The sequence below is a fragment of the Stegodyphus dumicola genome, chromosome 6 (assembly GCF_044657685.1).
Source record: "Stegodyphus dumicola isolate Sdum_Otavi_A_Nest chromosome 6, ASM4465768v1".
In the NCBI taxonomy this organism is placed as follows: domain Eukaryota; kingdom Metazoa; phylum Arthropoda; class Arachnida; order Araneae; family Eresidae; genus Stegodyphus; species Stegodyphus dumicola.
Window position 1 is genome coordinate 123550972 of NC_140773.1, and position 22276 is coordinate 123573247.

The 22276-nt window shown below is 33.5% G+C and overlaps 1 protein-coding gene across 1 annotated transcript in view; it reads right to left on the reverse strand.

Annotated features, from left to right (window-relative positions):
- Positions 1-21855, reverse strand: part of stg1 (stargazin-like protein) — a 300577-nt gene extending 278722 nt beyond the window's left edge. The window contains exon 1 of the mRNA XM_085818883.1: positions 20070-21855. Coding sequence (XP_085675009.1) covers positions 20070-20277 — 208 coding nt within the window. The 5' untranslated portion in view covers positions 20278-21855. The remainder of the gene's footprint in view (positions 1-20069) is intronic.
- Positions 21856-22276: the final 421 nt, after the last annotated feature.

The window sequence follows — 22276 nt, forward strand, 5'->3', positions numbered from 1 at the left end:
TAATATATCTCTGAATAGTGAAATATCATTAGAGTCACTTGGTATCCATTAGCTTGGTAATGCTTCTGTTGACCGCGACAAGAAGTAGAAGCGACTAGATCACTAGTGTTCGCTTTAAACCAAATCTTTTAAAAATGCCATTATAAAAGATAAGGGGTTTTTGAAAAGAACTAAAATTTTCATGGTGCTTTGCTTTCATGAGAGAATTATCGAGCTTACTAAATAAGTTTTACATTTGTCATTGCATTATTCAAGTGCTTTGAAACACCTTAAGAACTATTCTAGTTTTGTAAATTTGTTTGAATTCTGTGTGGAACGCAGCACTTTACAAAACAATGAAAATGAAAAACAACTGAGGACACTTTGCACGTTTCACGTGGAGCAATAAATGGTTGGAAACCATTGCTGTGCAGGAATAATATAAATCTGAGTTAAAATTTTTACTAGTAATTATACGATATTTCTATGTTAGAAACGCGTTTGAATCACAATAATTCAAAAACTAGAAAAACATTTTATATATAATATTCTTTACGTTATGTGATCTATTTATCGTTAAAAAATATTCCTTTTTCTAATGTACATGGACGTAGTAAAACAATTAAGAATATAAAAATCAATGAAATCCTTTACGATTATGTGAAGATATCAGCGCATGTTCCCTGATCGCTATATAGGTTTGTGAAAATGGCTGCAAATATCGTCCACTCAAGTTCAGATCTCGGTGAAGGCATACATATTTGTAGCTGTCTGTTCTCCCTTCTTATAGCTGTAGTATTACTCGCCTCGTGTTGTGCACCCTGCCAACATTCTCGGTTATAAGACGGCTAAAAGAGTGAGGGCTCGGTCATTTAGCCATTCAGCAAATACCTAAGTAGCCAATACCCAGCTATTTGGGAGAAAATACATTAGCAGGTAAATTTGATATTTCATGCTGAAGTCAAAAAGACTTTTAGAACCCCATTTTGCAGATTATTTTCGAAAGAGAGTTCTTAAAGTTTCCCTTAATGTTAGAACTACTGAATATCGCTATTTTTTCCCATTTTCACATCATTTAGAAATAAAATGCTTAGTGGTCAAAAAAACAACTTACAAATATGCTAGTAAATTTAAGTAAAATGAGTCATTCATTGCAAGATCAAAAAATTCCAGGCTTATAATATGAAAAATAAAATTATCCTACTTTTTGCAGAAACTGAATCTTTGAATTTCATAAACAGAAATCATGCTTTGGATGTTGAAATCATGCTTTTACGAAGAATACAGAAGATATTACTTTGATATCTTTAATACTGAAAGACTTAAGCACACTAATTTACGTAGAAAGTATATTTTATTGTCATTTTCTACTTTATATTCAATACTGATTTTCCACTGAAACATGAATAAAATTAAAGATAGAACTATACATTTTGCTAATCTTTCATATAAAATTTAGCTTTAAATCATTAAACTTAATTATGAAAATATTTTCGTAGGAATAAATTCTTATTAATAAGAATTCAAATTTTACATGATTTCATAATCCAGATTTTCAGAGAATCAGAAGAATTACATTTACATACTTCAGACGATTATAATTCTTACTTCGTTCAATTTTTATCTTCGAAGATTATCTACACTTATGCAGCATTTTAACAAAACTTGAATAAACAATATCGAGCATTACTACTGTAAATACATTTTGGCAGTTTATTCAAAACACAAAAAATTAGATTTTAAACTGCATATGATTTTTTAAAAGGAAAATACATATGAAAATGAAGTATCGTGAAATGAATTAATTATTTTGGCCAATTAAAAAAAAGTCTTCATATAAAATACTAAAGTTAAAAAAGAAACAAATACAGTCGAAACCCAGTTTATAAATTTAATTTCAATAATTTTTAGATTTAAAGAAAATTGTTTCAGTTTACCCAACAAAATAATAAGCAAAATATTCGATTTTATGAAAATTTAATTCCGACTCACGAACGTAGAAGATTATTTTCTATGTTATATTTATTGCTTAAACAGTTTTATTTGCCTATTTATTTGTGGGAACATGAAGTTATTTTTATTCTACATGTAAGTTTTTTTTCCTTTTATTCTACATGTAAGTTTTTTTCCTATGCAAGTTAAAAAATATCCCTGCTTCAGAAATTGGGTAGTGAATATGCTTCCTTCTTTTTAACAAGTAACTCCTTAAATGCACTCCTTAAATGCGAGGCACTCCTTAAATCCTCCTTAAATTAAAAACTCCTTAATTCTCCTCCTCCTCCTTTATTGCACTCCTTAAATGCAAGAATTATTATCATACTCAATTTTTTTGCTTAAATGTTTTTGTATATTACCTTGATTAGCCTTTGTAATTAATTGTTTTGTCGCCATGTTGTTATACTGTAATGTGTTTACGCAGGACAGAATAGCTATTTGTTTCAACAATTTTAACCAAAGTCATTTGTGCAAAATACGATTCAGATTCTTTAATTTTGTCTGCGCAGATTTTGTTTTTTCTACAAGTAATTTTAGTTTAAGATTTACATGAGACTATATGCCCTAGAATTTCATTTTTTGACTTTTAACGACAGAGATGTGTCTACGTTAGCTTTCTCACATTTTAAGTCGCTACGCGCTAAAATAATCGTTTGTTTTTTTCCTTACTAAGCATTTACGTGGTCTCACAAATAGCCGCTTCTTTTATGCAAGTAAGATCTTTGATTTATTCAAAGATTAGCTAAAGTATCCGACGTCTTTACGCACAGTGAAAAGGCTTCATAAAGGCAGATGGGAATAGTTTTATCAAAATCTCAGGTAGACAGCAATTTTCAGCTTCTTTGAGTTCATTATGAATTATGTAAACTTCTACAAAGCTCAAATTAAACTGCATATGTTATTTAAGTAGGAAACAAACTTTATTTTGTTTCGCACATTTTATCGCCTAGTTTGAGGACACAGAATGTTTTCCGATTGTCCGTCTAGAGCGTAAACAAACAAGGTATTCGGCCTGCCGCCTCTTGCGTAAACCACGCATGTCCATGTGAAAAATATAGTGTTTCCAAGTTATATGGTGCTTCCTAGTCAATACCTGCTACATAAAGTAATTGCCCTTGTGCCTTGTTGATAACCATAGCAAATGAAACCTGAAGTCACTTGAAATTGAACGCGTACTTGAATCTCTGGGCGTCAAAGAAATACGAGGAATAAATTATATCTTCACTCTACGGTATACCTCGTCATGATGGTTTGCCTCTATTATGTTCAGCAATAGGTAACCTAGACGGTATAGTGGTTAGGGGAGCCTACTACGGTACTGAATGGCCCGTGTTCGAATCCCGGAGAAGACATGGATGTTTATAAATGTATAGTGTCGATGCGGCATCACGGCACTCCAAATATGCGGCGAGCCGAAAGTCCTCTCGTGTGCACTGGTGGGAGTGGAGAAGGGTGGGAGACTTCCCGATCCCCCCCCGAGGTGCTCTTCTTCAAAACTGGGGTGGAAAATAGAAGTCTCAAATCTCTTCGGAGTAGGCGCTGGCAACTATTGTTCCACAACAACAATAGATTCTTCATGGCGAACGTTATTTCTTTGCGGGTCAATGTTTCATAATAATGTTATAGAGGATCCTATGTTTAAAAGTAAGCTTATGTGGTGGTACTTATAGGGATTTAACGAGCATTAATTATTCCGTCGGGCAATGCACAGCTTGCTCCTTAGCCATTACTGGATCAGTGGGCGAAAAGATGACAAAATGACAGGAAAGCATTTCCTGGATAAGCTTGTTATATAATTATAAATTAATATCTATCCGTCAATCGATTATTTGAAGAGTTTTGATTTGCTATTCTTTGTCTTTTTTCGGAAATCTGTTTTCAGAAAATTACCGTTCTCTTTTGGCCAATTTTTTCACGGATTTCAAACGATTTGGGAAGACATCGCGCATTTAAATTCTGTTTTAAATATTCGACACTGTTCTATATAGCATCCGATGTATACATGGATCTATCTAAAGATTTTAATAAGAACTGATAGTGGAAACGCAAAATCAGCGACGTAAACGTAAGGTGGGCAATGAGATTTCCAAGCCGAAATTGTGCAAAAATGATAAAATTTATTTTTCGAAAAAAAAAAAAAAAAAAACCATTATGAGTTATTTGCTTAGGTGTATGGCTTCCTCTGATAGTGAGAACGCTACAAAGGAGATGTGCTACGATTGGTGATGTAGCTAAGATTGATGCTGTGTACGTAAGATGGTTACCATGAGTGCACCATTCTAACATAAAAGCCTTGAGTTTAGAGCTCGTGGAGTGAATTTTCGAAATCTGAAATCTTATAATTGACAATGACCTTCTTCTTGTTTTGAAAGTCAAGTATGCAAATTTCCATTAGGATTATAATAAATGTGGTTTTGTATGAATGATACACACACAAACAAACAAACGAACACTCTTCGTTAAATATACAGATGATTTTAATATATCCAGCTAACGTAATTTCACGGTTCCAAGCAGTAATTAATAATAATTACACCAATTAACATAACTAACCAGTAACTAGTAATAATTATAATGAATCTGTCTTTATCACTTTTACATCGCTTAGTTTTTTAATTAATTACAGAATAAATTTGAAAAAAAAATTAAATATCGTATGCTTTGCTAAACGATAATATACTTAAAAAATATTTTTGTTTGGACAGTGGCAACACATTTGTCTTAAATAACTCAGTTTGTATATTAAATTCTAAAGACAAATAAGTTTATTGCGTTTTCTCGAGTGGCAACACACTTCTTTCATATTGATGAGCATCCTGATTAAATCTGAAACATATAAGTATTATATCGCATTGCAGAGTAGCAAGAAATTCTTTTAAATCGCTGAGTTTTTAATCAAAAGTTTTTGAAAGTAGCGTAAAATGTACTATGCGAATCCCGTGGAAGGGTTTTAGAGATATCTTATGCAGACAGTTAAATTCCTCTTGTTTCATCAAGATCGGAATAAAACTGTAAATTTGTATTGTTACGATTTTTGTATTGAATTAGCTATTTTTAAATAGAATTAATTAAAATTGTTTTATATTACCTTGCAATGCAGTAAGAGATTTATTTGAAGAGAAAGCTACGCCCGAAAAATTAAAAATACTGTAACACGCTCATTTAATAAATAGCTATCTCGTAATTGTACTCTTTTGCTATCCAGAAAAATCGAGAAAATTCTCATGCATTTAAAAAGCTGATAAAAAGCGGGAGGAAAACCTCTCAGTTCAATCGTTTTATGAGTTTTGTTTAGAAAATTCTTATTGTTTACTGTAGCGAATTGGCGGTGAAACCGGATTAGCTTTCTCTATTTTTAATTAGTTCTGTTGAATGTTTTGGTAGTTTAAAAGATAACTACTGCGAGATATTGCAATATTGTACTAATATCTGAGGAAATTTAAGCATTTTGTTCTTATTTGTTGTGATAATAACAAATTTTATTTACTTTTCATCCAACTTGTGTATTCAACTTATTACGAACTTATTCAACTTATTATTATTTTATAACACAGACATCTTTCATCTTGAAACTTAAGTCAACAGAACTACAAAGATAGAGAAAAATCGAGAAATTTTTGAAAAGTCGCGAAATAATGTTACAGAATTAGGATAAATTTCATTTAAAAGATTTTTTTACTTTATTCATTGGTGTAAACTGCAAAGTTCTGAGATTATTAATTTATTCCTTGAGCAAAGATATTTGCAAACTTTCATAAATAATTATTTTAACATTAAATTAAAAACCAAATTGAATTTAAAAATCGCTTTTAGATGCACATTTTCAGTCTTGTCGGTAAGCATATTGAATTTCGTAGCTCTGGATCTATCTGTCTTTATGCTTTGCGATATTTATATACATGCAAACTCTGTCCTTTGTTATTAAGAAACTAAGTGGCGCAACAGCCCTAATGGGCCATGGTCCGCAGTGCCCCTAAATCTGCTTTCCTGACAGCGGGCTCCAGGGTGCATGAGCGTATGCCCTGGACAAGTAGTCAGCTTGTCGCAGGGCCCCCGGTGTTTAGTCCCCAAGCGAACTTAGTACTCATTTTATCAACCCATTCAAGGGATGAAAAGCTGAGTTAAACTTGCCCAGCTCGAGGATCGAAGTCCGTTATCAGTGGTGCTACTGCTCTTCACGCTAGCCACTACGCCACCGTACCTCCTTGTTATTATAGACAAACACAAAAACTAGATTCTTAATGATTCGTTTTCCAGTAGTTAGTTCAGTTTACTAGTAGGCTGATATTATGAAGTTTTGTTGTCTCAAGTTCACGTAAATACAGTTCCCAGTCAATTCTTTCTCAATTTCACAATATACTTTTTCAGTTGATTTAGATATCGCAACTAAGAATTATAACTATTTACTGTAAAAAATATCAGCAAATCAGTCGCGATCTGCAGATTTATTCAAAATACACTAAAATATCATGTAAGTGTTTCAATAAAATATAAATGGTATATAAGCACGACCAAAATGAACAGTATTTGCTGCCTTCCACTCAAAAGATCAAACAAACGCAACTTCGAAACACGTTCAACAAGCCTTAAGTCGTCAGTTTTGACGTCTTTTATGTCCTGCTGATGGTGACGAAGTTCATGTCCAGAACATTACTGTCAAGCATTTATCGCGTGAAAATTGAAGCTGAAAAGAAGTAGCTGGAACAATCATGGGCTCATCAAAATTCAACAGAAATCCAACCGAAGCGAACGTTTTCCTCTAAAAACATTCCATCTTGAGTTTCTTTTAACACCATTCGAGACAGCTTCGAGAAGTCTCTGTCTGCCATCCTAAAAGCAATTTTCTCTCACTCTCTTTTTTTTTTTTTTTTTTTTTTTTTTTTTTTTGTTTCCTCTTTGTTGAAAGTTCAAGTTAGATATTAATTTACGCTTTTCTGACACATTGGTTACATACGGCCTTACATTAAATTGTAAATATCGCGCGTCTTGATGAGTATTGTTACACCTCTTTCATTGAAAGATTTCAAGAACAGCCGGTATATCGTAACTTTGATCTTTAATTTTCTGCAACAAATTAAAGCCGAATCATAAAATTTCAGTAAAATACCGATAGTATTTTAATTTTAAATATATCATAGGAATTTAAAATATTTTTATGCAAAATCTGAACAACGCACTTTGAACAATTACGTTTCGAAATGTAACTACTCATAATGAATAACAAATATGTTATTCCGAAATTTATTAATTATACAAAATTCATATTCAAAGTATTTGTAACACTGGTAGACAATCAAATAGCTTTTTAATAATTTATTGTATCTAGTCAGTACAACAATATTTTGTGTCGGAACGCTGTCATTTACGTGTGAGGCATAATCCATTCTTGCATATATTTTATTTTTTTTATTTCTTAAGGATACAGTAATGTCCAAATTTAATCCATTGTAAAACATCGCTGGGGTTTTAGATCATGTGAATATCATGACAACATTTACTCTTTAAAATAATAGTAACTGAATTAATCTAAAACCGAGTTCAACGACATCGAATTTCTACAATGATTTTAACCACGGATATATAAGATTTTACGGCAAATCTTAACAAGTAACAATAATATTCGAATAACTATGTATACTTAAGACACAAAAACAAGTCGAACAAATACTAATTCAGAAGTCAAACAACAAAAATCAGCGTTATATTTTCAAAATTTTCACAGGACTAGTTTCGATGGTTTTACCGAACCACCAACCTCAGCTGCAAAACCGCAAATGAACAAGATAGGAAATAATGATAAGATAAGAAAGCCTGGACAAGAATAAGCAAGTGGCGACATCTGTTGATGAAACCAGAACTAAAACATAATTTCTTTAAAGGCCGAAGGCAAAGATGGATTGGAATTAGGATCGTTAACTAAAACAGAAAGATTTTTTGAATGTGAAATGCCTCTAGAAAGTCCAGTTCTCCAAAGAAACATGTTTTTTGAACCATTTTGGCAGCAGAAAAATTGAAAGTGTGATTTTCGGACCAACAATGTTGAGCAACAGAAGACTTCTGTGTTTCCTTTTTTCTAACATATGCCTTATGTTCCTTGACGGGAAATTTTAAGGCTCTTTTAGTTTGGCCAATGTAAATTAAACCACACTGGCAAGGAATCCTATAAATACCCTAGGAATTCATATCCGGAATGGGGTCCTTGAGTATGGAACTCGGAATTTTATTGATGGGAAAATAAACGACCCGAAAGTTAAATTTCTGCAAAATATGTGCAACTTTATAGCTAATTGATGGAAAGAAAGGAATGACAACAAAATTTTTGTAATCTCCTAAACCAAGAGTGTGCCTTTTAGTGTGTTGACATGAGAATTTTTTAACTGCTTGATCAATAATGTTGGGTGAAAAGCCCTTGTCAATAGCTATTGCTTTTAAATAATTTAGTTCTTCATCAAGGGATAGTTTGGAGGAGCAAACTTGAAGAGCACGGAAAACATAGGAATAAAATGAAGCTAACTTTTGTTTAGTCGGATGGCATGATTTAAAGTGTGGTGGAAGGCAAACCGATGAAGGTTTACGGTAAACCGTAGTACTGAATATGGATGTGTTACGTGTGACCAGAATGTCGAGAAACGGAAGAGAATTGAAAGTCTCAAGTTCAAAAGTGAACTGAATAGCAGGATCAATAGAATTCATTGTTGAAAGAACTTTATTTAAATCATCTTTATTACCTTCAAATAGGGTAAAAGTATCGTTTACGTAGCGAAACGATGCCGGGATGTTTAAAGTTTCAAACAGTTTTGATTCTTAATAATGCATGTAGATATCAGCCAGGATGGGACTGAGGGGGCTTCCCATGGCTAATCCCTCAGTTTGCTTGTAATATTTATTTTGGAAAACAAAATGTTTCGAACAGAGTTGAGTGAGAGAAATTAGCTCATCAATTTCGATGCAAGAGAAATGAAATTCGCGAAGTCTGGTTTCTAGACATCTTAATGCACCCTCGACTGGAACATTGGTGAATAATGATTTTACATCAAAAGAAACCATGAGTAGATTTCTAGGAGAAATGTTTTTAATCTTTTTTACTAACTCTATTGAATTTTTTATGGTGTAAATGTTATTGTCTAACGGAGTTGAAAATCTAGAAAATAAATATTTAGCTAACGGATACGAGGCAGTACCTAAATTTGATACAATAGGGCGGAAAGGAATACCACTTTTATGAATTTTGGGAAGAGCATATAATCTGGCACAATTCGCAACAGATGGGATAAGTGAATGTTTTAAGTTGCTTGAAATGGTTTGTGAAGATCTGATCGCAGTTTTTATTTTTGACAAGTCCGAAGGTGAAGGATCTTTAGGGATCGGATTATGGTCACCTTTTGGTCCTTTATAACCATATAACCTTCACCTTTTAGTCCTTTAGGATCGGATTATATGGTCGTTTAGGACCATATAATCCCTCAGTCCCATCCTGGTTGATATCTACATGCATTATTAAGAATCAAAACTGTTTGAAACTTTAAACATCCCGGCATCATTTCGCTACGTAGACGATACTTTTACCCTATTTGAAGGTAATAAAGATGATTTAAATAAAGTTCTTTCAACAATGAATTCTATTGATCCTGCTATTCAGTTCACTTTTGAACTTGAGACTCAATTCTCTTCCGTTTCTCGACATTCTGGTCACACGTAACACATCCATATTCAGTACTACTGTTTACCGTAAACCTTCATCGGTTTGCCTTCCGCCACACTTTAAATCATGCCATCCGACTAAATAAAAGTTAGCTTCATTTTATTCCTATGTTTTTCGTGCTCTTCAAGTTTGCTCCTCCAAACTATCCCTTGATGAAGAACTAAATTATTTAAAGGCAATAGCTATTGACAAGGGCTTTTCACCCAACATTATTAATCAAGCAGTTAAAAAATTCTCATGTCAACACACTAAAAGGCACACTCTTGGTTTAGGAGATTAAAAAAATTCTGTTGTCATTCCCTTCTTTCCACCAATTAGCTATAAAGTTGCACATATTTTGCAGAAATTTAACTTTCGGGTTGTTTATTCTCCCATCAATAAAATTCCGAGTTCCATACTCAAGGACCCCATTCCGGATATGAATTCTTAGGGTATTTATAGGATTCCTTGCCAGTGTGGTTTAATTTACATTGGCCAAACTAAGAGAGACTTAAAATTTCCCGTCAAGGAACATAAGGCATATGTTAGAAAAAAGGAAACACAGAAGTCTTCTGTTGCTCAACATTGTTGGTCCGAAAATCACACTTTCAATTTTTCTGCTGCCAAAATGATTCAAAAAACATGTTCCTTTGGAGAACTGGACTTTCTAGAGGCATTTCACATTCATAAAAATATTTCTGTTCTAGTTAACGATCCTAATTCCAATCCAACTTTGCCTTCGGCCTTTAAAGACATTATGTTTTAGTTCTGGTTTCACCAACAGATGGCGCCACTTGCTTATTCTTGTCCAGGCTTTCTTATCTTATCTAATCATTATTTCCTATCTTGTTCATTTGCGGTTTTGCAGCTGAGGATGGTGGTTCGGTAAAACCATCGAAACTAGTCCTGTGAAAATTTTGAAAATATAACGCTGATTTTTGTTGTTTGACTTCTGAATTAGTAACTATGTATACTAATAAAATAAAAAAATATAAAAACATATATTTAAGAAGGAATGACGATTGCACATGTAGAAGTGATGAAGGAATAAAATTATAGACTATTGTTTGAAAAGCGAGTCATGTTCCATGAAATAATTTCTAGTCCCATCTTCAGATGTTCTGTAACAGTAAGCGGTACAAAATGCCAATCAGTTATAAAATGGTGCTCTGTGAACCTCATATGTTTTTCACTGAACACATAAAATTGCAACTCTACACGCTGATTTGTATTTCTCAGCGTCACCTTCAGTTATCAGAAAGATTATATACATAAGTGAATTGTAAGCGAACCGTAAATAAGAGAATAACACAAATGACTACTTTGAATGTGACAAGGAAATATTACACAGGAACTCTGAAAATATGTGAACAGCCCATATAATGTACATTAATATACCCAGTTGATATTGTTCAGTATAAATGCATCTGAGTAACTTCTTATATCCAAGTTACCACTGACTTCTATAGTAAACATTTTGTGTATACTCAGAATCATAATGTATAAAGCATTGCTAAAATCTTCATTCAGCACAGTCAAAGTCTTGAGAGGGTCTCTTTAATAACCACAGGTCACAAATACCCGTATTAAGTAACTTTATATATTTATTCCGCTACAAATTTTAATATTCCATACAGATTTTTGGCTAGGCCTAGCGATAATAGGATGCTCCACCAAATAAGTAAATTTGCTAATAGTCATATAATAGATGGTACAGCAACTCAACTGGTGGAGTAATAGCGAGATTAGTCACACGTCACTTACATTCTTCGTAATAAGATCTTCACCTCAATCGTAGGTCTAAAAACTTTTTTCTGATTCTTAATTTTTTTCTCTACACATTATAGGGCTTATGGCAAACATACATAGTTGTTGTCATACAAAAGAAAATAACATAAAAAAGGAGCAAAAGTCTAGAATTAGCCGCGAAAGTCACGCAAGATGTTTTCACTACAGCTTTTCTGACAAGGAGCGTAGATTGTCCAAGCGCTGGGATAATGTATTGACAAACCCACAATAACGTGTTGATGTTCGAAAAGCAGCTCGCAATCCGGGCAATTGCTCGAATGTTTTTTTGCCCGGGTCCCAAGTTTTTCAGATTCCCGCCAAAACGCTGTCATTTGAGATAAAAGACATGAGCCATTTCGATCCAGATTCTAATTTTCTCATTTCTTAAGAATGCAGGAAATTTGTATTTAAAGAATAACTATAATTGATTTCCTATTGCTTTAATGAGCGATAATAAAGCATTTTGATGATGGACTTGATATTCACTTGTTATATCCATTTATTTCGACTATAATGATTAGAATTTGAAAAGCTTAGTGACATATTGACACTTGGCTAAAAGTATACTGCTATATTGCTTTCTAACAATTTTGTTTTTCAAAATATCTCCCATTTATAGGAGGGACTGTTTTATAATTCCACAAAAATAAAATAAAAACTTAAAATTTCTGAGAAAAAGCTTATTGCTTTTAAATTGTTCAATTCAACAGAAATAATCTGAAAGACGTCAAGTCAAACGGCATCACTTTGAAGCCTGGCTATCTGCCAGGTTGTGTGTAGGTACCAAAGATTTACATCTCACGCAATAGCAACAGTTGCCGTATGATTGATAAATAGCATGGTAACGTAATATGACATAACGTAATAACCAAGAAAATTCCAAAAACACTTCGCGAAAGATGGCTTTCTTTCTGAGCTATTTTGGAACTTTAAAATAGTATTTAATAAGTATTGTTCAGTAGTTTAATATGTTTTATTAAAATGCAATCATTTCCTTCAGTAGTTACCAGTGACGTCATTTTCGATGAATTTAAATATTTATGACTCGAAAGTAGCATATATTATTCAGCCAAAATGGAATCATTAAAGTGTACGATGTCAATGAATTTATTTCCTTAGCTGCATCACCAGGCCTAAAATATGAAGCGACTCTTTTATAAATATGAAAAATTGTTCAAGCATTATATTAAATATGAAATGTCAGATATTATCATTCTCTAAAGTAATTTCGGCTTTAATGGAAGTATAACTCAAATAATGATGTATTTACACACTAAAACCTATTAATAGTTTGCATCTGTTTTCGGAATTGAAAGCAATTGGTCAGTTATAAAATCTCTTATTATTATTTACGTCAAAAATAGCGCAAAATAATTCATAACATTTATGGATTTCATGTTCTTACTTTCTTCGTGAATAAATATTTCAGCTTTTTTCAATATATTCATAAATATGTGTGAACGGACATTCAACAAATTTTATACCCTCTTAGGTACTACACTAGATTTAGACCGACCAACAGCAGAGCAGTAAAACTGCTGAACACTGGAACCTCGATCCGACTTCTGTACCCAATGGAATTTCTCATGATTTTCCCTATGTACAATATGAACACGAACAATTTTTTTCTTAAAAACGCCTTCTATGAGCGCATCTTTTCGTCAAACAGATAGCGCTCTGTTATTTTTCTATAATATAAATGATCCTAATCATCATAAATTTCAGTTTAGTGTCCCAGTTCTTCAAATCGCAAGCTTTGATTTATGAAATCCTGAAAATATATTATTTACCTCTGTAGGATTTAGTTATACCTTGCTCTAGAAGATTGGTAAAATAGATAATTTGATGACTTTCTATTACTGTCACAGTATTTCAATACAAACATTTTATTAAAATTTTCCTGTGGATACTTTAATGCCTCCAACTCTTTTACGTGCGAATGACAAATGATAAATTTTTGTCTAACCTTTTAATGAAATGAAGCTGCAAAAAGAAAACCTTTTAAAGAAATGAAGCTGAAAAAAGAATTACTACAAAAATCTCAAGTTTGTGTTTTTCTTCTAATATTTTGCATTTATTATATCATGTAAAGAAATAAGGTTTCCTCCTGTTTATGCTCTAATAGTGTAGCAGTTAATAGATCCAGCAAGCAACTGGAAGATCGTAGTTCAGTCCTAGCCTAAGCGTGGATGATTTTTTCATGTTTCCCACTACGAAAACGACTAATAATTTTTACAATTATATCTCAAGAGATGTTTTTAATATGTTAACCTTGTTTTTTTAAGGATAACAGATTTTTTTGCCTACAGTGGAAGTCAATATTAATATTCTGTTATCAATTTTCCGTCAGAAAACATGCTGCGCTACTAGTAATCCTGGATGCGTCTTACAAGGAAAAACAATTCCAAACTATTGATGTAAATAATACTAAACAAGTAACTGCTTTTTCTTTCAATTGGTCGTAAACGAAGAACAGCACCTCTTTGGACAGAACATCTGCCGTTGTCATTTTGAAAATCTCACACAAATCGATTACTTTCTGTGACATTGTCACAATATCATCTTGTATGTATCACGGTTGTGTTGCATTGTTTTCCATTACGGAATCTCATTTCCTTCTAGACAAAAATGCATTGTAGCAATAAATACAATGCAGGACCAAATATAAATTGTTGTAGATCGATAATCTTGCATAAGTTCACGTTATAAATAACTATTTATAGCATATTTTGCTTCTGTGTCACGCATACGTAAGCATTATTAGCATGAAAAAAGGCTTTTTATACTATCACGCACATTAGCAAGTTCTTTATTAGTGACCCATGGATGCGGATTCATATCTTATTGTTACGAGTAGTTCCAAAAGGGCATTAGCCCGAATAAGGATAAGGATAAGGAACGGGGGACGTGGGCACTATGTGTCTACCATACGGTTAATTAGTATAGCACCACGTCCACCATGATCTAGAGAACCCTTAAGACAACACTAATTCAAATACGTGAGTACATTATTGAAAATGAATGATTGATTACAAACAATTGTGGTATACCTTGGCAGTAAAATTGTTGCATTTGTGTAAATAACAAGTAACATAGTACAATGTAAATACGAAGTCATATATGTTATTGTATAAGACTTTTAACAAGTGATATATCATTATACTTAATACATTACACAGCGCGAGGATAAACTCCTGAGGAGAAGTCAAACATATAGCTCGAATAGTCTGTTAGTCTTGAAACGGGATTTTGCGTCGTCCCCTATAAACGGCTGTATCACTTTTCAAATTGTTTCCGCCAAATATTATCGCCCTTTATTATTTTTGAAGAAATCAAGTAATGAAGAATCTACATATATGAATGCATGTTCCTCGCACTGCGAATACACAGTGGTACCTAGAGCCATCAAATTCTGAATAACGTAGTCCTCCACCCTAACATATGCACCTGGAAGCCCGAATTTTGAATCTCATATTTTGTAGAACTTAAATGAATTTTTGATTAAAAAACTCAGTAACTTGAAAGCGAATAGTGGCAACACTGTACCGAATAGAACCTTTTTATCTCCAGCACACGAGACTGTCTATTGAAAATTCTAAAGATACGCTGCGTTTAAATATTTTGTGATTTTGCTGTTAAATTGAATTTTGTGTGGCGTAAGTGCGGAGAATATGGTATTTAATTAATATATTTAGCACATACAGCGTTAATTAAAAAAAGGAAAAAAAAGTTTTGCAAGTCATCTTATTAAGATTTAATATTGATATGATAAACTGAAAAAAGACTGGAAAAAAAAGAAAAATATATGCCAACACTTGACACTTCATCCCGAATTATAAACATACGTTACTTATTAATTTTTTGTAATTTGCTATTGAATTGTATATGGCGTAAGTGTGAAGAAAATGATGCTTAATAATAAAGCTAAAAAGAAAAAAGAAATGGGTTAGCAGGAGTGAGTGCTCCAGCAGACTGGTGGACTGCACTCTCTGCGAGAGCGTAAAAAACCATAACAAGCCCTTTTCGGTGAGCATTAAAATCTTAATCCTTTCAGGTTTTTTTTTTTTTTTTTTTTTTTTTTTTAATTTTCGTGTAGTTTTAAACATATAATCATTTTTTTTTTCTTTTTAAAGCTAAGAAAATATTGAATAACTTTATGTAAGCTATTTTTTTTCAAAATGCTTTATTTTTTATTTAATTAATTGCCAAAATTTTATTTATTTTTGGTACTTGGGGATTATCCGGTACCTAGAGCTCGAATAGGACCAAGATACAGTCCGATGGCAACGATCTCAATGTATTGGTTTCTTCTCAGAAGTGATTTGGCTTTTCGGATCCTCTGAAGTAATTTGCCTGACAGTATCTTTGGTAGATAGTGAGACTTATGAAATATAACTACCAAATTATAAAACAGTTATAAAACAGTGAAACTCATCGAGCAATGTAATGCTCGTCCGCTGCTCTGAGTTTCGATCTCACTGTTTCTAGGCATGTAACTACGAAATTTACCTAATTCTTGGCTGTCGAGATTTCGGAGTGATCGTCTGTTTATCCCTGTGCACCACAAAATTTAAGGATATGCTTGAAACTGATAGACAGACATTTATTCGTAAGTTATTTTCATCTTCCGTAATTCCGGTTTCTAGATTATTCAGAAATAGTTTTTTTTTGCTTCCTTGTACGAAGTAAAGGAAGTATTGTAATCCCGAAAATTTTTGGGTGTCATATTTCAACGAAAATATCCATTTTTACCGCTATTCAATGCAACTGAATGATGTTTTTGTGTTACATGTGTACATAAGGATGGAATAAAGGACTCCTTTTCCCAAAACGGGTTGCAAAAATGATGTAAAATGAATTCATGAGAGATTTTTCGTGATGTCTATACGTATGTATATATCTCACAGAATTCAAAAACGTGTAGTCTAGGAACGTTAGAATTTTTAATGTAAGACTGCTATAACAAATAGTTGCGCACCTCCCTTTTGGGTTGCAATCAGCCGCACCAAAAATATATAAATATATATATATACATTGATATCCACTCTGTTACTCGGCTTCGTGAGCTCAGTTCTTTTTATGCTTATATGTTGGTAAACTGCGCATTTTTTGCCTTAAAATGAACGAATTATGTTGTTCTTACCTTCCGGATTAAGGTTTTTATACCTTTAGCTAACCTGCATGCAGTAGTTGTAGAGCTGCATGCAGTAGTATGCAGTAGTTGTAGAGAGTAGTTGTAGAGTTGCATGCAGTAGTTGTAGTTGTTGCATGCAGTAGTTGTATCAACAGTTTAAAAGTTGTTTGAAGCTAAACCTTATTTTTTTACCAATGCCGCCATATTTGTTTACATTTGAAACTTAGCAGACTAGTGAATTAAGTCAGTTTCTGCACCTTCAGTGACATTTTGCCGTGTGGGACCAAAAGTAAACTCTCAATTTTAGCTCCGAAAAATCTGCCTTCTTGCTCACTGGTCAAATTACTTGTTTGTGCATAAACTCTAATTTGAACTGTAAAAATTGTTTTAACTGTGTTTGGTGTTTCATATTTTTCTATATTTTTGAGTTTTTAATAAAGGTATTTTGAGGTTCTTTGTTTGCCTTGTCGCGAAGTGAAAACTGAATTAATTGAATAAGAAATACATACTCTAATGAAATTCGGGAACATAAGTTTAAATGAAATGCGGGAAAAATGCGTATAATTGAATATTCCGTACAAAGAAGTCATGTGGTGTACACATCAGATTTTTTATTTGAAAAAATATTTCGTGAAATGTATCTACAGTGTAGTAGATGATATAAATCAAGAAAGAAATAAAAGCGAAAAATAGTTCGCCACAGAACATGAATTCCTTTTTTCAAAATTAGTTCCACTACAAAAATTCTCGCATTTTGTTTATTATCCTGGGTGATTTTTCACAGTTTATCATTTAATTTATATCCTCAAATGTATTTCTCAAAATAAAAAAACATTTTTAAATCTGAAGAACTACTGTGGTACGTCTTAATGCATTTTTGCTGATTTTATTTGAGAAGACACTGAGAAATATGCATGCATAAAATTATTTAATATATTTTAATGTTATAATCTGGCTTAACTGAATGGTTACTGATTGTGTTGAGTATCTTTGTTCTTTGGTGGTTTTGTAATCGATTAAGGCAAAAGAAATCTTAAAAGATATCTGTCTTGTTTCAAAGAAAACGTTCTAAGGAAAACTGATCCTTGTAAGAAAAAACAATTAAACATCCTTTCAACAACCGAAAAACTGAGTCTAGAATGAACTATGAATATACTGTGCATGTGTTACTGACAATTATATATGGTATTTTTTTAGAGCTTACAACAACATCACTCCATTAAATGCACAGTCCATAGAAATGGAGTGCAAAGCTTAAATGTTTTGCTAGATATTTTAGAAAGCCACTAATTCCGGACCTTGACTCTGCCCCAGAGGTCTCTCGTCTGCACTGGCAAGATTTCCTACAAACCATTTAAAAGCTATGAAACAGATTGCTCGGTTTCTTGTTTCCGTTCCACTCTTACTTATTTTCATTAGATAATATTTCCCTTAGGAGGGATTTTATATGCTTATAAAAATAACTGCGTGAGTATTTATAATTCACTTTCAAAATCTTGCCACCCATAATCGGCATTTACTTGAATAGCAAATGTTGTTCGTAACTGAAAAGTTCCATTCTACTGGAGTTGATGCAATTAGCAGCGAAAGAATTAATTAGATGGAATGTCACTTTAAAACAAAAATCCCAGACATCTTTCAATCTTGGACACAGCCCTGGACGTAATTACAAAGCTTGGACTCATCACGCTAAGCCCGGATGTCTGGGAGCCCTATTTATATGTAATGAATTTGCATACAGGAACTGTAAGAATTCGAATTGGACAGACTGTAAGAATTCGAATTACAGGAACTGTAAGAATTCGAACAGCTTTTGATTGAAACTATTCCTTCGCAAATATTGTAAACATAGTTTCCTAGGTAAAATGCTTGAATATTTAATTCTCTTAATTCTAATTAAATGCTTGAATAATTATCCTAGCATTTTCTTTTTATCTGTCAGCAGTTCTAATCCATAAAAAAGAATAATAAGATAATACCTGCTGAGATATGAGCGAAAATGTAAACTATACAGCTTTTGATTGAAACTATTCCTTCGCAAATGTTGTAAACATAGTTTCCTAGGTAAAATGCTTGAATATTTAGTTCTCTGATTCTGTTAAAAGACGACAAATAACAAATTCTTTATAACTGAGCATTTTGATAATCATAAGTTATGATAGAGCATGATGCACAAAAGAGTAAAATTGATTATTTCAGTACTGATGTATTAATTTTGAACTTCGACAGATTTTAAAATTAATCATATATATATATATATATATATATATATATATATATTTAAAATTAAATATGCATTTATATATATGTGTGGGATTTTAAATCCATAGCTTAATATTTTTCCTCGCGCGCTGTCTAAATTTTAGCTGTTGACTGCACGAGTGAAATTGATAGAACTCTGTCCACTTTATTTTATGAGAGGAGGTGTAAGATGATATAGATGTATTAATAGATGTAAGATGATATAGATATTGTATTAATAGATGTAAGATGATATAAATGTTGTATTAATAGATGCAAGATGATACAGATGTTGTATTAATAGATGAACGATATTATAGATGTATTGATGTTTTATTAAATGTGTTTTGTTTGAATATGAATTGTTATTTTGAAACTAAAGAACCCACATATATATATCAATGTTTAATTTATTTGTATATATACTGTATACTTGCATACTTTGTCCGCTGTGCATACAAATTATGACAAACGCTTTTTTTCAAGGATTTTTGCTGCATACTTATTTCCAATTATTACGTCTGGACATTTCATTCCACACATTGACGCGTCATGAGCTATAAGGTAAGCATTTAGTATTTACAAAAATTTTAATCTGGAAGATTTCATCTTATATATCATAATTTGCTCCAAACTTTTAGTTACAAATCACTTCGATAGCTGATTTCTTTCATTTCCAGCAAGCTACCAAACATTTGGACTTCAGATATAAATAGGGGAAACACACGAACATTGATCAAGGATTTCCATACAAAGTTACGATCCAGAATGACTCAAATATTCTTAACATCAAAGACAGAAAAATTAATCAAAATGAGTAGCTAAAAGTCTAAATTAAAATTAAAACGCTATAAAGAACTTATAGAATTAATATTTCAGTAAAATTTATCTCGACCCCTAATTTTTTCATTTAATATGACTTTAATATATAGGAAAAAAAGCAAAAATGATTCAAGATTTGCTTTCAGTTTTATATATGTAAATGAAAAGGTTTTACGATGGAGAAAATTGGAACAATTCTAAGACAAAATTTAAAAAATAACATTTTCGATGTTACTATCTATGAATATGAATGCAGCGATACTATTATTTAGTGAAAATGCTTTCATACAAATTTACAATTGTAACAATACCTTCTACGGTTCATTACTCGAACAGTAATCCACACAAAAATTTGTTTAATATTGATATCTGAAATCGGATAATACTTTCTTTCTCGTATAAGGACAAAACAGATAAAAAAGCACTTACGGTCATTGTAGCATAACCTCCACAGACCAGAGACTGTATGCTTGGAGAGGTACTCCCTGTCTCCAGTTCCATTATAACGGGGGTTCGGCATCAATTCGACGCTGTAGAGCCAGGCGTTAGAACAGATGGCAATGGCTTGTGCTGCCAAAGCCACAGTTGCAGCGATTAGGGTGAGTGCTCTCAGCAACTTCAAGGATGCCTTTATCATGATTCGACCCACACCACTTACTGATCTGGGGTGGCCCGACGAGACGCGAAATCGCCGGTAGTCCCGCTAACCGGAGACTCCTTGGCCGGGACCAGGAACGGGCCCCCTTTCACACACGGGGGGCACGCGATCTTCGCCTCCTCCAGTCGGATATGAGCGATTGGCGACAAGAAATGGTCCACCTGATGTCAAAGAGCTGCTGCAGACAGCAGGTGAGGATAGGGTCACGCACTTCAGCACATTTTTTTATTAATATCTCAAAAAATCGAATCTGAAATGCAAGCGTCAGTTTGGAGTCACGTCTCTTTTTGCGATTGCCATGCACTCCAGCAAGCAAGAACAACATCAAAAACCAAATTATATCCCTCTCGGTTTCATGATGAGTTTTGGTCGATGGATTTTCCACTTTGACACGAATCAATTGGGCAGAAAGCACTCGGCTCGCCGCTCTGGATCGCAGCACGTCTCGCCGGGATGGGCAGGGCAGCATTCGTGTGTCACGTTGCGGCCACGCCACCATAGAGAAGCAATCTCGTGGCGGCTGTAAGAAATGAGAATCTTTCACTTCGATCTGATGGGCTTTTGGGCAGTCTGTCGATTCATTTCAAAGCCGACACTTTGGAGGCACTCATACATCGCTTCAATGTTGATGGCAGTGTACAAAAATTAATAAATTATCATTGCACATGCACGCGCAGGACTATAATTTCACATCATCTTCGGAAGTCACAAAATTTATCAAGCATTTGAATATATAAATGCATGCTTTTTTGGAGCTGTTTTTCACTCATGTGTGTACTCTCTCTCTTTCTCATTTCGTGCGCACATCCTCACGTATATACAAAGCCATGTAATTATTTTATCAAATAGCAGTACTTGTTGGTTATTTCCATTTGTTATTCTAGAAGAACTAAGAGAATAAATAAGTTTGTCTGTAATTTGGGTCAAAATAGCATGTTCATTATATTCGCCTAAAACATGTAACAGTTAAATGAAAAAAAATTCTGCTAACTATATGAGTCAAAAAATTGCTTCATGTTTCTTAGATTGGTGAGAACTAAATGGCCATGTAGTGTGAACGAAATCAATACAAGATGTACCTTCGTTTATGTTTATCCATTCCTCTCTTTAAGGGAAGGTTCGTTCGAAAATCTTCTTCACAGGGGGTGTGGAGAAGAAAGTCGTGGTACTCATCCCTTTCGGGATGCCGGAAGGAGGGTTCGTCGCAGAGATGGTGCGCCAGTCCGGCATCTGGAACACAGGGGGGCAGGGTCAATCATCCTTCCCGTTCCGAGAGCCGGAATTTGCGACTCTGTGCTGCACTACTCGGCACGACGAACACTCCGCTACGGTTTCAGCTAACTGGCGAAGAATGAGAAAGACGGAAAGGTGTGAAGTAATAGCGCACAACACATGATTATGATGGTGGTGGTGAGATCCAGAATTTATCCACTGCGAAAAAAAAAAGGACAGCGGGAAGGAAAGTGAGAGAATTGGATCACACCCGCGGAGTAGGGAGAGGATGCATCGGCAAAAGATCATCCGAGAGAGAGAAGTGGAGGGTAGGAAGAGCTGGAGAAAGGTTCCCCGCCCTAGGACGGTCGAGTCCATTCTCTTTCGACAGGGAAAGGGCAGACCGTAGGCTGGGCGCTTAAATTATTTACATCTTTGTTTCTGTTCAGACGAGAAGGAGCAAAAATTCTTTTCCACAGGTTTTCGCGCTTTTCTCATTGCTAAAGAATGATTATGCACTCCGTCTGACAAAAATAAATAGGCTCGCTTATTTCTGTATTTAAATAAATGTATGAATAAATAGGTTGACAGACAGATAACTTAGCAGGTAAATAGACAGGCGGTGTTCTTTCTAGATGCGTATATATAGGTATATATATTCATAGTTCTCTACCACTTTATTTCACCATTTGTGTTTCTTTATATAAATATAAAAAGTTATACATTTGAGGAAGAATATGACATATAAGTGGCACAAATATAAGCC